The following is a 15,000-nucleotide window of genomic DNA, read 5'->3' on the forward strand; positions in this document are numbered from 1 at the left end:
GAGGCAGAGGCTGTTTATGTGTAATGACACAATAACAAAGCCGGCCTGTAAAACACAATCTGCAAACTGTGCTTTTGAAGGGGATTTTCAGGCCCTGGATTAGTGTCAGACAGATACACAGTAAAAACTCTCAGTGTTTATTTAACTCTTGAGAGTGTACAAGTCCATTTGGTTACATTTTGTACACTCTCAGAGTTGATAAATTAACACTTAGTATACATTTACTGTGCATGAGACAAGTGTGTGAGTACTGCGTTCTTGGGAGTGAGGTGATTATTAGATGAGCCAAATGGTGAAAAGTGATGGTAAATGTTAATTGGAGAAATGGTTCTCGGGAGGACGGATGTTGCTGGGTTTGCCTCATGGATTGTTGAGATGATAAACTGCCGTCAACCAAAAACCTCTGCGCTGAGCTTGTGTTACCGAGGAGACTTTTGCTAAAAGGCCTCAGTATATCTCTTCAGTGTAAATGATGTTCTCTTGTGTCATTAATGTTATAAACAGAGCTCTAGGTGTGTGTGTGTGTGTGTGTGTGTGTGTGTGTGTGTGTGTGTGTGTGTGTGTGTGTGTGTGTGTGTGTGTGTGTGTGTGTGTGTGTGTGTGTGTGTGTGTGTGCGTGCGTGCGTGCGTGCGTGCGTGCGTGCGTGTGTGCGCGTGTCTGCATATACTGTATGTATGCACATGCATATGAATATAAAGTGCTTTGTGCAGGGTAATTCCTGTAACCTTCCATTAACCCTGGTGTCCCTATTTTGTAATTGTAGGCTAAACCTTTCCAAAGATGTATTTAATATAATACAGCAAACATAGCAGATCTATGAGCCCACAATCTACAAGCCAAAAGTAAAATAGGTCTCAAGTGGATAGGAATGGAGACACTGCATACTAAAACGTGAGCAGGATTGCTTGTGTCAAAGTGTAACCCAGTTTCCCCTGTCTGTCCGGCAGCGCAGTCCTTAAAGATGTCATCCTGCCTATCCTTCCAGCCCATATAGAATCAATAGAGCTGGGAGCCAGTGAGCAGGGCTAAATAGAAATATTGTTCAGGGGAAGTGAGATGTGAAAGAGAGAGTGGCGGGAGATGGTGTGTGTGTGTGTGTGTGTGTGTGTGTGTGTGTGTGTGTGTGTGTGTGTGTGTGTGTGTGTGTGTGTGTGTGTGTGTGTGTGTGTGTGTGTGTGTGTGTGTGTGTGTGTGTGTGTGTTCGTGTGTGTTCGTGTGTTCATTCGTGCCAGCATGTGCTGTGTGTGTAAGTGTGAGGGCATGCATTTGTGTGTGTGCGCTGAGTGTGCACGGTCATGTGTGTGTGTGTGTGGGTGTGCTTTGCTATTGTAACCCTGCTGATTGGATTGTGTTTGACAGATATGGAGTCTGGAGAGCGGCTGGCCTCCCCTGCGCCCACCCTGTCTGCTGCTGCTGCTCACACCTCCTCCCCCGCGGCCTCCTCGTCCTCTTCCTCCTCTTCGTCATCCCCTGCTCCCCACTCCAAGAGCAGCCTGGCCCCCAGCCCCTCGCCACTGGGATCCACCCTCAGCACCTCTGGTAAGAGTTACGTTCTCCCTGTTTGCACTCATAATAATAATAATAATAATAATAATAATAATCATTTGGTCCCCACTGCTTTAGGGTGTTTTTTGTTTCACTGTATATTTTCCCAAACATAAAATTTGTCATCGGAATGTATCCGTCCTAACGTTCAGCAGAAGTGACGTGAGCGCTATTAGTGCAGCGCTCGGGGAGCAGTTAGGGGTTAAGTGTCTTGCTCAGGGACACTTCCACACATAGACTGGGTCTGGGGTGCGAACCAGGGACCTTCTGATTCCCAGATGTCCTCTCTACCCACTCAGCCGTCTGGATGTTCCTTCCTTCTTTCCTTCTTTCCTTCTTTCCTTCCTTCCTTCCTTCCTTCCTTCCTTCCTTCCTTCCTTCCTTCTTTCCTTCTTTCCTTCTTTCCTTCCTTCCTTCCTTCCTTCCCTCCTTCCTTCCTTCCTCCCTCCCTCTCTCTCGCTCCCTCTCTCCCTCACCTGTAATAAGATCCAAACACAGAAGGAAAACATATCAGTGTGACTCTTTTACATGCTGCATGTAACTATAACAACACCGCCGCTTGTGTTGACCTTTATCTCTGGGCCGTGTTCACAATTCTCCTCGTTTCTCCGCTATGGATGAAAAAAAAAAAAAAATCCATTAATCGGAAATAGCTGACTTTCCTCCCGGTATTAATTATATAGTTATTTTGCAGCTTGTGTGTGTGTGTCCGTGTGTCCGTGTGTGTGTGTGTGTGTGTGTGTGTGTGTGTGTGTGTGTGTGTGTGTGTGTGTGTGTGTGTGTGTGTGTGTGTGTGTGCGCGCACGCGAGTGTGCGTGCGTGCGTGTATGTGTGTGTGCACACACCTTTCTCCCCGCTATACGCGGCTTTTTCCTGACAGCTTGGGTTGCAATTGAAAAGCTGCTGCATTAATGAAGCCCAAACAATTAGGGGGCTCTTTTGTGTGAGAAACACACACATGCTTGGCCATGTCTCCTGACAACCTCCAGCTCCGTGGCTCCAGCTGCCTCAAAGTCAGGCTCAGCACGACACTGTGTGCGTATGTGTGCACGCGTGCACGGCACTGCGCGCATGCGGCTTGTGTCTATGTGTCAGCGCTGCCTGCATGGTTTAACATTTGTCAACCACTCAGTGTCTGCTCAGCGCCGTCCAGCATCCAACCCCCATCCCTCTGTGCATTGGTCAAACCCATTAGGCAAGAGTGTGTGTGTGTGTGTGTGTGTGTGTGTGTGTGTGTGTGTGTGTGTGTGTGTGTGTGTGTGTGTGTTTCACATCTGTCTTGTTCAAGTATGTGAATAATTTGCGTATAGTGTTTTTTTTTCATCTTCTTCTCTTTTTTTTTTACACACATGCTACACAAACATTACTCCGAAAAGGAAACCAGACTCTGATTGTGATGTTTTCCCCTTTGTATGATATTTGTATGAGAGAGAGAGAGAGAGAGAGAGAGAGAGAGAGAGAGAGAGAGAAGAAATTAAAGAAAACCCACGTGAAGCTCCTTGTTTGTGTGTCCCCTCTCCACAGTGTTGCTGTAAAGAAGCGGCCATTAGGAGCATCTCCTTATGCATTATACATCCCTCTTATCCCTCGGTGCCATTACGTGTGCTCACATTTTCTAGATAAGCAATTTTGGCCCAAGCGTCAGATAGAATGCTGAGAGGCAAGCATTTTAGTTGTGAAGTTCTGATGTGCTCATTGAGGATCAAGTGCACACGGTGCTATTGTATGGAAGACCTTTCTTACCTCCACAGATACTATATGTTGTTGCTGTCTGGCAGAAACGGTTGCTTTTCAGGAAATGGAAAAAGTAAATCAAATAAAATAATAAAATATAACCTGTGCTCCAATGGGTCCAATGTAGTTATTAATGTAGTTATTAATGTAGTTAATTAGCACAAGCTCTTGTTAATACTTTTCATTGATTCAACAATATTTATAAAACACACAGCAACCACTTTCTATCTTGCGTTGTGAGCTTGTACATCTGCTATTTTTGATACTTTTGCGTGACACTCTTGTACGCAGTAAAAGTAGGGCATTCATTTACAAAACAACAAACAAACATGGAGGTACAAGGTTTCTGCCTGACAGCAACAATATATATATACATATACATATATACATACATATACACCCACACACACACACACCCCCACCCCCCCCCCCCCCACACACACACACACACACACACACACACACACACACACACACACACACACACACACACACACACACACACACACACACACACACACACACACACACACACACACACACACACACACACACACACACACACACACACACACACACACACACACACACACACACACACGGTACTTGTGGAGGTAAGAAAGGTGTTTCATACAATAGCACCAGGTGCACTTGATGCTCAAGGCATCAGAACTAACAGCCTGCCTCTCAGCAACAAACACACAGACGCCAGTCTTATCACATATCGTATCATATCATGCCCAGCATCACCAAACCAAAGAGTAAGCACATTGTCAGCTTTGTTACAGCATGACTTGTGTCAGGTGTGCTGCGTAGGCAGGTAACATTTAATCAGTCCATTGTGAGCTCTTTGCAGAGATGCGGCATCTTCAGAGAATAAGGAGGCATTGATTCAGGGTTATTTTGCCAATGTGAAAAACACTTGGGAAAAGAAGAAAAGAAAATCACAAGAACACTCAAATGGCCAAGGACAGCGTGTGGGATGGAGGCTGGAGGTGGTGACTGGTAACGGGGTTGGAGTACCGGCAACGGCTGCCTGTCACTCCATGAGGATACGACTTTGAGAATAAAAGCTGATCGGAGCTCGTAGTGCACGCTCTCCTTCTGGGATCAACTCATGGAAGCAATTAACTTAAATCTGTCTGTGGAAATTTGATTGACTGCTACAAACAACAAATTAATCCCCCCTCGGCAGCATCCAAACATGAAAAAAGCAGGCAGTGCAGTTTGTCAGAGTGAAGGGAGGATTGAAACAGAGGGAGAGGGAGAAGCAGGTAATCCTAGGTATGTCTTTGCAGCTTGTCTCTCTCTTCGCGTTTTCACATTTAATTATTTGCCTACTGGAAGCATACATTAATATTGAAAAGGCGTTTGCAGATGGCACTTTGTGTTGTCTGGGAGGAAAGTCGTTTTATGTGCGTGCGTGCTTGTGTGTGCGTGTGCTTGTGTGCTTGTGTGTGTGTGTGTGTGTGTGTGTGTGTGTGTGTGTGTGTGTGTGTGTGTGTGTGTGTGTGTGTGTGTGTGTGTAGGGTGGGGTGTGTGTGTTGGGTGGGTACCACAGGCAGAAGAGGATGCTGTTGCTGGCCTTTCTTGGGGTGGCATTCTTCATCGTTTATCTCCGTATCCGCTGGCTGACTTTGGCAAGGCAGACACTACATATTCAGCATATTGTAATGACATTCATAAGGCAGATTTCGCTGTCTTGTGACAGAGAGGGGCCTTGAAGCCAACACAAAGCCGTACACTTTCAAGCATCATACCACTGCATAGTTTTGTTTCTCTCCACACATAGCCACCAAACCCTTTGATTTCTACACAGAAACGGACTCTGACTTTTAAGATAAGAATTACGATAAGAGTATTCGATTTTGGGGCTGGAACATGACTGGCAACCCTGTATAAGGAGATATTAAAGGATCCTCTCTTTGTATAATTAGATCTCGGACTGCATTAGCTGAGATACTCTGTATTCCATTAGGGTTTTTTGTATCGTGTGCAAGCTTGTAGTAGTTTGACATTCTCACATGCTCGCTGAACAACACTTTCTTTTCTTCAGTCATCAGTTTTTTATGCATGTGTATTACCTGACTCGTGCAGGGCACCAAGCAGCCTCGCTCTCCTCCTCTGGAATAGAAATTGAATTTGCATGAAATATGCTCAGACCAAATTGCATCTGACTCTGGGAGAAGGTAATACGTAGCAGTCGCCCCTGCCAGAAATGATTGTGCTCAGGAAAACGCTAGGCGATGATGATGTTGATGAAGTATTCTTCTGTGCTGAAATTGAATGCCCAAAGAACAGAAAGGGTTTACTTTTTTATTCTGCTTATACTACACAATACCTTTTCCCCACCATGAATGACTCATCCTGTCACTGTCACAGGGATGCATATACTGACACAGAAAAATAATATATACATAGGTAAATTATTCTACTTTAATTTTGGATTGTTCCAAACTGCTGTGTGCTTTCTATCTGGGATCAAATGCTTCAAAGAAATAGAGTCTGTCATAGCCCTCACACAAGCTGCTGCTATTACTGTATGTGTTTAAATAGTAAACACTGTTATCTTGAGGAAAGGAGAAAAAAACAACCCGTTGATTCCAAAGAAAAATGCCATGCCGTTGTTGCTCTTTTTCTTCTGTGTTCAGTTCCCCTTCGAATATGTCACTGTATTCCTTAAAAAGAAACCTAACTAGTTTTTAGGTTGTTAAAAAAGATATGTGTGCATGAGTGAATGGCTCTTCATATTATATTGATCCTAGTTGATACCCTCTAACGACAGATTTCAGTGTAACACTGGATCTTCTTCTAAATTCAAAGGGTATTATACTACTGTACCATGAAGAGAGCCATTTTGTGCTAAAAGTGTGATGTTGAGATCAGTTTCACCTTGAGAGTTATTGGAGAAAAAAAAAACATTTCCCAATTCCCAGAGGACAGGATAAAGATGATAAAGTTCATAACTTTAATAAGACTAAGAAATTATGTTAAAATGGACTCAATGAGCAAAAACTCTTTAGCTGCATTTCACACCGGACGCAACACTGTTGTTTAGCGCAATGCGATTCAACGTCAAGTCAACATAAAAACGCAACATCAAGAAATATTTAGCTTTTCTGCCCAGAGTGGTGCAAATTACGTGATTTTTCAAGTTGACTCAAGTGATTTTCGGCAAAACAAAAAGACAGTGAACCGATTATTTTTATCATGTCCAGTGTGAATGCACATTTAGGTTGCACTGAAAACAATATGCAGGCATTTTTTTTCTTCTTCAATTTTAGACAGCAAACAACAATTACACAACTTAGACATGCAAACCATTACAACCAGCTTTCACACCCTGTAAGTCCCTGTATCAAGAGCTTGCTGATTTAATTTCAGAGTGAATGTGTCCTCTATGCAACGAAACAAACAAACACTTTGGTTGTCAAAGACACAGCTTCAGCATTGTTCCCTAATGGCATCATCAAGACAGTCTGGCATCTCAGACGCTTCGTGCTCTCAAATAATGTAATACGAATAATGTGGGTTATCTTGTGGACTAGATTTGTTTTACAGGAGTTGCATTTTAGTTAGACATTCTGTTAAAAACAAACAATCAGGACACAACTGTGCCTTGACTTTATATCCATCACAACATTGCTGATTCACTTCCCATCTCTGCACTCACTGGCCTGTCTCTCTACTGTCCTATCAGCTACTGTCTGTATAAATGCAAAAAAAAAGAAAAGACAACCATCCCTTCAGCTCTGCCCACATTACAGAAGGATCTGTTGCAACTTGTTGCTTTGCATCATTTGCCCAATGAGCTGATTTACCAAAACTGCTTTCATGCAGGATGTTTTCAATTCCTCCTCCTTTGTGTAAATCGCAGGCCGTCTGTTTGGGGCAGCAGGAGAGCAGCCCTTCATTGGCTCCACGTTGTCAAGTGCCTTCCCTCTGGTCAACCACCCAGCCTTTGGAGCCATCTACACCACTGGAGCAGGCAGGCCTGAGTTTGGAGGCCTGGGCTCCCTGGGCATGTCAGCTGCATTAGCTGCCCATCCCCAGCTAGGAGCCTTATCTGGTAGGACAGGAGCACTGAGAAACCAAAAGCACTGATACGCTGGTGAAATGGTCACTTATCTAAACGTCTCTTCTCTTCTCTTCTCTTCTCTTCTCTTCTCTTCTCTTCTCTTCTCTTCTCTTCTCTTCTCTTCTCTTCTCTTCTCTTCTCTTCTCTTCTCTTCTCTTCTCTTCTCTTCTCTTCTCTTCTCTTCTCAGAGTGGTGGCGGGCTGCAGAAGCTCATCAACGGGGAGCTGCTGCCTTTCTCCCTCCTTTCCTTGGCCTCCCTCCGTTCTTCGCCCCCCATATCCATCACAACCACAGCGCCAGCCCTGTCCAGAGCAGGACGCCCAGCAAGAATATCCGTGCCCCCCCTAAAGGTGAGATGTCACTTATTGATCCTTGCAGTTGTATCACTTAATACAGGAAATGAGTTATTTGTTCTACTCTCACAACTCACTGTTAAAAAGAATGCTGATGTTAAAAAGCTGATGTTAATCTCTCTCTCTCTCTCTCTCTCTCTCTCTCTCTCTCTCTCTCTCTCTCTCTCTCTCTCTCTCTCTCTCTCTCTCTCTCTCTCTCTCTCTCCCTCTCTCTTACTCTCTCTGTAATAAAAGCATGTCATTTACATGTTGCATATAGTAGCCATAACACCACTGCATATTGCTTATTGATCCATGACGTTATAAAATGCATACAGGAAATGGGTCATTTGTTCTGCTCTCACGACTTGAATGCTAATGTTAAAGAGAATTTGTCATCACTGACTTAATTCATATCCAGCGGAATAAAAGCAAATAAGTAAACATATTTACATGCAAGCTTTGGGGCATAAAGGGGCAAAATAAACCTGGTTTTGTGTAACGTCTTGCACACAGCCATGTTCTGAGTTGCAGGAAAGAAACGTGGGGTGGATAGGGGGGGAGTTGTGTGAATATTATTTTGTCATCACAATTGAGCGTGCTCTTTCTTTCCTGCTCTGCTGTTCCTCTTCTCACTTCATTCATTTCCTCCTCTCCCTCCACCTAAATCTATTTTCTTTGTCCAGTGATGAGATCTCTTCTGTAGAGAAGCTTTTAATGACTCAGAGTCCTCAGTGGTTTTGTCAACCTCTCTCTCTCTCATTCTCTCTATTTCTCTCACTCTGTTTTTCTCTCCTTTGCCTTCCATCGTTCTCCTTCGTTTACTCTCTCTTTTTTTCCTTGCTCGTTTAATTTAACAGTATCTTTTAATTTATCTCTTATTATGTCAACCACTCGTGTTGAGCCTGCGCCATGTGCAGCCTGCATGTTTGATGAGATACATGGATAAATCAATATATTTTTTGTATTTTCTTTTTGCATAATTCTATTCTGTACCGAAACACTAGATATTTCATTAGCCTTTGTGACTAAGTCTGTTCTTGGAGGAGATGGGGCTGATTGGTGACGCTGTAAATCTCTTTTATGTTTCTAGGGGTGAATGGGGCGGTGAATGGGAGTGGGGTCTCATCCCCCACCACACAAGCAGGGACCTATTCTGCAAGTCCAGCCCCCATCCCGGTGCCCCTGAAGCCAGCCAGCAACCCAGAGCCTCCTAACAGCCACCGGAACAGCCCTCAGATCAACCCAGCAGAGATGTTAGCGCTACAGCCCCGTAAACCTAAAGACAAGGTTAGTACCACGTCTTAGTGCACTTTGTAAATACTGTACATTTTTATTGTATTGTTTGTAATACCTTACGCACACGCACACGCGCACGCACACGCGCACGCACGCACACACACACACACACACACACACACACACACACACACACACACACACACACACACACACACACGCGTAATTAGTTGTAAAAGGTTGCGGCCAGCTCTCACTTCACATGTGAAAATCTTCGAATGACAGGCCCACTGACTGACAGAGTAGTGACAGCCTAGCGTTGATTAGCAGCGTGGTTGCAGCTAATAAATAATATATAAATAGATATTGACTCTCTGCTTTGTCCTGGAACACAGAAGCCTCGCAAGAAGCAGACAGACACCTGTGGAGTGAGCAACAGCGACTCCGGCACATCGTCAGACAGCTCGAGCGACGGCTCCCTCAGCAGTGACCTGGAGGACCTTGCGGAAGATGACGACGATGACGACGATGACGAGTTCGATGATGATGACGATGAGGACAAACAGAGTGAGGTGTCTGACTCTGAGAAAGAGAAGCGGATAAAGAAAAAGTTGAAGGTAAAAGCCCCAGGGCCCAAGAGTTCAAAAATATGAATCCCTATCTGAGTGGATCAGATTTGAATATTAAAGATATTCTTCTTATTGACATAATGCAGCATTCCCAACCTGCGGGCCGGGGCCCACTGGTGGGCTGTGAGAATATTGCAAGTGGGACCCCAAATAATTGAAAAAAAAACTAAGATTTTAATTAGGGTTGTCCGATATTGGCTTTTTTACCGATAACCGATATACCGATATTGTCCAACTCTTAATTACCGATACCGATATCAACCGATACCGATATATGCGGGGATTATTGTGATTAGGGTAAGCTCAAATTTCATATCACACACACCATATACAGTAAGAACTCCTGTAACTTATTTATAAAGCAAAAAAGAAAAAAAAAATATATATATATATTTTTTTTTTCAAAAAACGATACCGATATTTTCCCGATATCAATTTTTATGCTAATATCGGCCGATAATATCGGGAGGCCGATAAAATCGGACATCCCTAATTTTAATGATTATTTATAATAAAGTATTAACATAGAAAACAAATAATGTAAAAAAAAAATCCATTTAAAACCTTGAAAAAACTTTATTTTCATTGTGATACCAATAATATACTGTAGGAACTTAAAGTATACTGTGTATACCCAGTATACTGGGATCCATTGATCCAAGCCGGAACACAATCAATTGATCATGAAAATAACCATGCTCCCAAAATGCACACGGCCCTCCCATCGGACCACTTAACACGCCTGCTGAATGGCTGCCGTGTTAAGTGGTCAGATGGGTGGGCCATGAACATTTACATGATTTTCAAGTGGGCCCTGATCCAGAATAGGGTGGGGACTGCTGACATAATGTTTGATCAGATAATTCTATGATCACGGATTGGATGTCAAAGTGATCCCAATCCGGTTTTATTGTTTTGAACCACCCCAAAATCTGAGTCTGATCCACCCTGAGAGGGATTCAAAGTTTTGAACTCTTGGGCCCAGACGATCAAAATACCAGGAAATAATTCTGACCTAATGATGATGTAATCAATTTGAATGAAACCTGAATGAAACATTTAAACCCCTTTCATGATTGCAGGCTGTGATGCCAACCTCTGGACTAACAGACAGACAGCACCCTGGGGTCCCCAGGACAGACCCCCGGGGCAAGAGAGACAGCCAACCCCACTACTTATCCTCCAATCCCCCAACCCTGATGCCATTGCCCCACTCTCCCTCCCCCCCTGTCCTTTCCCAAACGGCACCGCTCGCCCTACTTGGCTCCAGGCCCTGGGCCGACGGACTGCAGCAGCACTTCAGCGTCATCCAGTCCACGGGCCTGGCGGCCAGCTCCAAGCCCCTGGCCCTCCTTACCCACCCCCGCCGGGAGTCTTCTCCCTCTGCCTCCCCCATCGCCCTCACCACGTCCCCCAAGGCCCTGTCCAGCGCTGCCTCTCCCAAACCCCCCAAACGGCTGGCCTCCTCATCCCCCCAGCACCTGCCCCTTTCCCTCTGCTCCTCCCCCAAGCCTCTGTCCGTTCCCTCCCCGCCCCACTCGGCGCTATCTACCTCCCCAAAACCCTTTGCTCTGACCTCACCTGTAGCTAGCTCGCAGAAGCCTTCCCTGAAGCCGCCTCAGCATGCTAACAAGGCCAGCAAGAAGAAGCTGCTGGAAGCCTCGCTTGCGCAAATCAACGAGTTCAGACTCAAACAGCAGGTATGGCCGCTGTCCTTGGTAACTATAACCAGTAGCATAAACCTAGCCTATCATTTTATTGCTTATAAGAGTTTTTGATTCTGCTGTATGTAGTCTTAAATAAAATATATCACTTCATGTCGCTTCATGTACAAATGTATAAGATTTGGTCTCAAATGGGCCAGTGCTGACAAGTTACTCTTTCCACACTCACATTATATAATAGTACACAGAAAATAGTACATTGGTAGAATTACAGTGTCAGCTACAGAGTTCTTCTTGGAGATGGCAATGTTAAAGCTGGATAGTCCTTTGGAAAAATGAAATCGTGACTGCAATTTACAAGAAGCTGCTATTTTCTGTGAGAGAGAACTCCATTCCATAGAGGTTCCTAAAACTGGGGAGGGTACCGTACATAGCGGTTGTTGTCGTTTTGCAATAGTCAACAGTCAAAACTTGGTCTTTCAAAAAAAAAAGAAAAAAGGAGATACTATTTCACTTGATGCAGTGTTTGTCATTTTTACATTTGATCGAAATATATATTTATTATTTTCATACTGTATACTCCCCGACAGACAACCCATTTATGGAATTAGAAATGCACTCAGAGAGATACTACATCACAACCACTGGTTGTGGTGCTGTGTCCAAAATCATTCACTCATTCACTACTGCAGTGGGGTTTCTATGTAGACGGCTACCGTGTATATAGTGAGTGAATTAACAAAATGAAAAAAATACTTTTGATTAGATCAACATAGTAGGTATTGGTTGTGGAATACGATGAGTCTATTACATACATATGGTATAATTATTCTCACTAATACATTTGGACAGCATTACAAAATGGCAAATTCACTATATAGTGGTCTGTATAGTGAGTAGTGAGTGATTTTGGACTCAGCCTATGTATAAGAATAGGACTCAACCTTTGGCCAAAGTGACCTTGACCTTTGACTGGTTTAAAAGAAAATCAATAGCGGAGGTCTTGTCCTTACCCCCAACAACTCATGTGCCAAGTTTGTATTGAATTATAATGGATAGAGTAACATATATCATACTGTATGCATACACACACACACACACACACACACACACACACACACACACACACACACACACACACACACACACACACACACACACACACACACACACACACACACACACACACACACGCGCGCACACGCAGTCACACATGCACAGACTAACACATAGCCTGATCACAATAGTTTCACATCACACCACCGCTCAAATAACAGACAGGCAGACACCGGCGATTACAATACACCTGCTCCACTGGAGGCAGAGAGCCATTTTAATTCTCCTACAGCAAGGTTCAGCCTCATAATGTAAACATTGATATTTTGAGCCTCATTACCCTGCTCAAGCAGACATTGCGTTTGTTTAAATACATTTGGGTTTCTTGTCAGGTAAAATTTAATTATGCAAAATATTGCCATAACTTTCTTCAAATACTTTCAGCAGTATTTGTTGAAAATTGAATACAAATGATAATTCTACAATTAAGATATTCAGTGAAAGTCTGTGTCCCTGTTTTGTTTCACCAGTAGAGAGAGAGAGAGTGTTCTGAAAAGCCACATTCCCCCTGTGGTTTCGGTTCTGTACTGTATTTCATGGTCTGTGAAATTGATTTGTTTCACTTCATATCACATCTAGTTGAACGTGGATGTCAAAGCCTAACCTACCTTTGCTTAAACACAGATTGAACCAAACCTGCCAACAGTGTAAAAAGCCAAACATGCTATAGAAACCCAGATGCATGAAGATAACGATGATAGATCTTCTCAAATGTGGAGTAATCACAGTTTTGCAGTGAAATTCTTGTCTGTTTTCCTGAACATTACCGGTTTCAATGCGACGTGGTATTTGTACTGTTCTTTTTGTCTCTCAGTATCAGGCGTATGCAGGGCTAGCTGTTCTACTGTTAGCCATTGTAGTTTGTCACCTGCTCAAACAATCAACAGTGATGCAAATCGACAGCTAGAGCAATTCCACTTTGTCTCTTTTCTTTTCTCATTCCCCCCCCCCCCCCTTCTTTCCCCATTCTCTCCCTTGCTCTCTCCCTCTCACTATTCCCAGACTCTACTCTCCCATGGGCAGGCGCTCCCAGCTGAGCGGAAGAAGCAGCAGTCGGCGTCCAACAAGTCCCCCAGGAGGACGTCTGCGTCTTCGGCGCCACTGACCCCCGTCCCGCCTCTCCCCCCGAACAGTCACTCCAACCTCTTCCTCTCCAGTGCCCTCCTGGGGCTCCCGGAGCCTCACCACCCCAACGGAGTCATCCAAAGCACCACTCAGGACACGCCACTGGCCCTCATCACCAAACCTCGCAAGGACTCCTCGTCGCAGGGAAAGCCACTTCCGTGCGACTCCGACGCCGGGTCCATGCCCGTCAACCTGAGCAGGAGCAGCAGTCGGACCCTATCGCCCGCCCAGGCAGGACCTCTGGCGCGGCCCGCCACTACCTCACCCCATGCCACGGGTCATGGATCCAGAAAGAACAAGACCCCCAAGGTTAAGGCACAGGCACCAGGCATGGGGCTGGGCCAGGGTCAAGGACTGGGACCAGTGGACCCCATGGCCGCCTGGAAAGGCTTCTCTCAGAACCATCTGGTTCAGTCGCTGGTGGACTTATTTCGGGGAGGGGAGGCCGGGATTGGGATTCCCGGGGTCGGCATCCCGGGCGTCGGTATCCCCGGGGTTGGCATACCTGGGATTTGCATTCCCACAGCCGGTCTCCCCGCCAACAAGGAATCAGATGACTCGGGGGACGAGGACGATGATGAGGATGACGACCTTGAGGAGGATGAAGACGAGGAGGACTCGGATGATAGCTTGTCAGGTTGGCACCTCCTCTAGTTTCAGGAGGCTTTTTATGTAATAGATGACTGATAACGAACCGCCATCAATACGCACAGCTTCTGACTGCAACATATCGTACTTGAATCTCAACAGTATTCTGAAAAACGTATGTTTCTATATCAGTGGTGCTCAATCTTTTTCATCTCAAGGACCCCCAAAATGATATGTATTTGGCCGCGGACCCCCATCAAAATATGTTGTTCCAGGGACCCCCAGAAGCAAAGATTTGAGTTAAAAATGTTTGCTTTAAAAATATATATATTCAAAGATTTGCACACATTTTCAAGATTTTTCAAAAATAGCAGATCTACAAGCTCGTAGCGCGGCACTCGGTGCCGTGCTATGAGCTTGTATATCTGCTATTTTTGAATAGCCCAAAGTGTAAAATAAGGCTTTTTTAGCTCAAATCTAAAAATGACACAGTTCCAGGTCTTAATGGGTTAACAGATTTAGATTAAATCTTTGCATTTCCTGCATAGTCATTAAAACGCTACCTAACTTAGCTGTATAATTGAGTCAAAGCAAAATGTCACTACACTGGTAAGACGTCACCGATATTTAAATCAGGTTTAAAGCATTTCAAGTTTATTTTCAAATCATTCAGAAATTCATGGTATCCAGTGTATTGTATAAAAACAACTATGTTTGGAAAATGGTCGGCATTAATATGAAGTATACTATGAGTTGTAGGCTATGGGATACCGTGCTAGAACACCGGTATAGTTCTTTACGAACTGAATGCCTTGTTAGCCTTGTTAGCCTACACACTGTACCATGGTAGCTGCATTAACCACTTGCATCCTGGTGTCCTCGTCAGAATCGGACAGCAACTCGGACAGCGACATCTCCGGGAGGAAAGGGAAGGATCTCAAGCTGCTGC

General features: G+C 44.5%; 1 protein-coding gene across 11 annotated transcripts in view; it reads left to right on the plus strand.

Annotated features, from left to right (window-relative positions):
* baz2ba (bromodomain adjacent to zinc finger domain, 2Ba) overlaps nucleotides 1–15,000 on the plus strand; it is a 90,088-nt gene that overhangs the window by 48,934 nt on the left and 26,154 nt on the right. For all 11 annotated transcript variants that reach the window (XM_084052969.1, XM_084052966.1, XM_084052975.1 and 8 more), the window contains 8 exons: nucleotides 1,361–1,540; nucleotides 7,158–7,349; nucleotides 7,547–7,708; nucleotides 8,784–8,980; nucleotides 9,325–9,546; nucleotides 10,641–11,258; nucleotides 13,341–14,100; nucleotides 14,938–15,000. The exon at nucleotides 14,938–15,000 is cut by the window's right edge and continues 222 nt beyond it. In XM_084052969.1, the coding sequence (XP_083909095.1) occupies nucleotides 1,363–1,540; nucleotides 7,158–7,349; nucleotides 7,547–7,708; nucleotides 8,784–8,980; nucleotides 9,325–9,546; nucleotides 10,641–11,258; nucleotides 13,341–14,100; nucleotides 14,938–15,000 (2,392 nt within the window). In that variant the 5' untranslated portion in view covers nucleotides 1,361–1,362. The remainder of the gene's footprint in view (nucleotides 1–1,360; nucleotides 1,541–7,157; nucleotides 7,350–7,546; nucleotides 7,709–8,783; nucleotides 8,981–9,324; nucleotides 9,547–10,640; nucleotides 11,259–13,340; nucleotides 14,101–14,937) is intronic.

This window comes from Gymnoscopelus microlampas, assembly GCF_963454915.1.
Source record: "Gymnoscopelus microlampas genome assembly, chromosome: 1".
In the NCBI taxonomy this organism is placed as follows: Eukaryota; Metazoa; Chordata; class Actinopteri; order Myctophiformes; family Myctophidae; genus Gymnoscopelus; species Gymnoscopelus microlampas.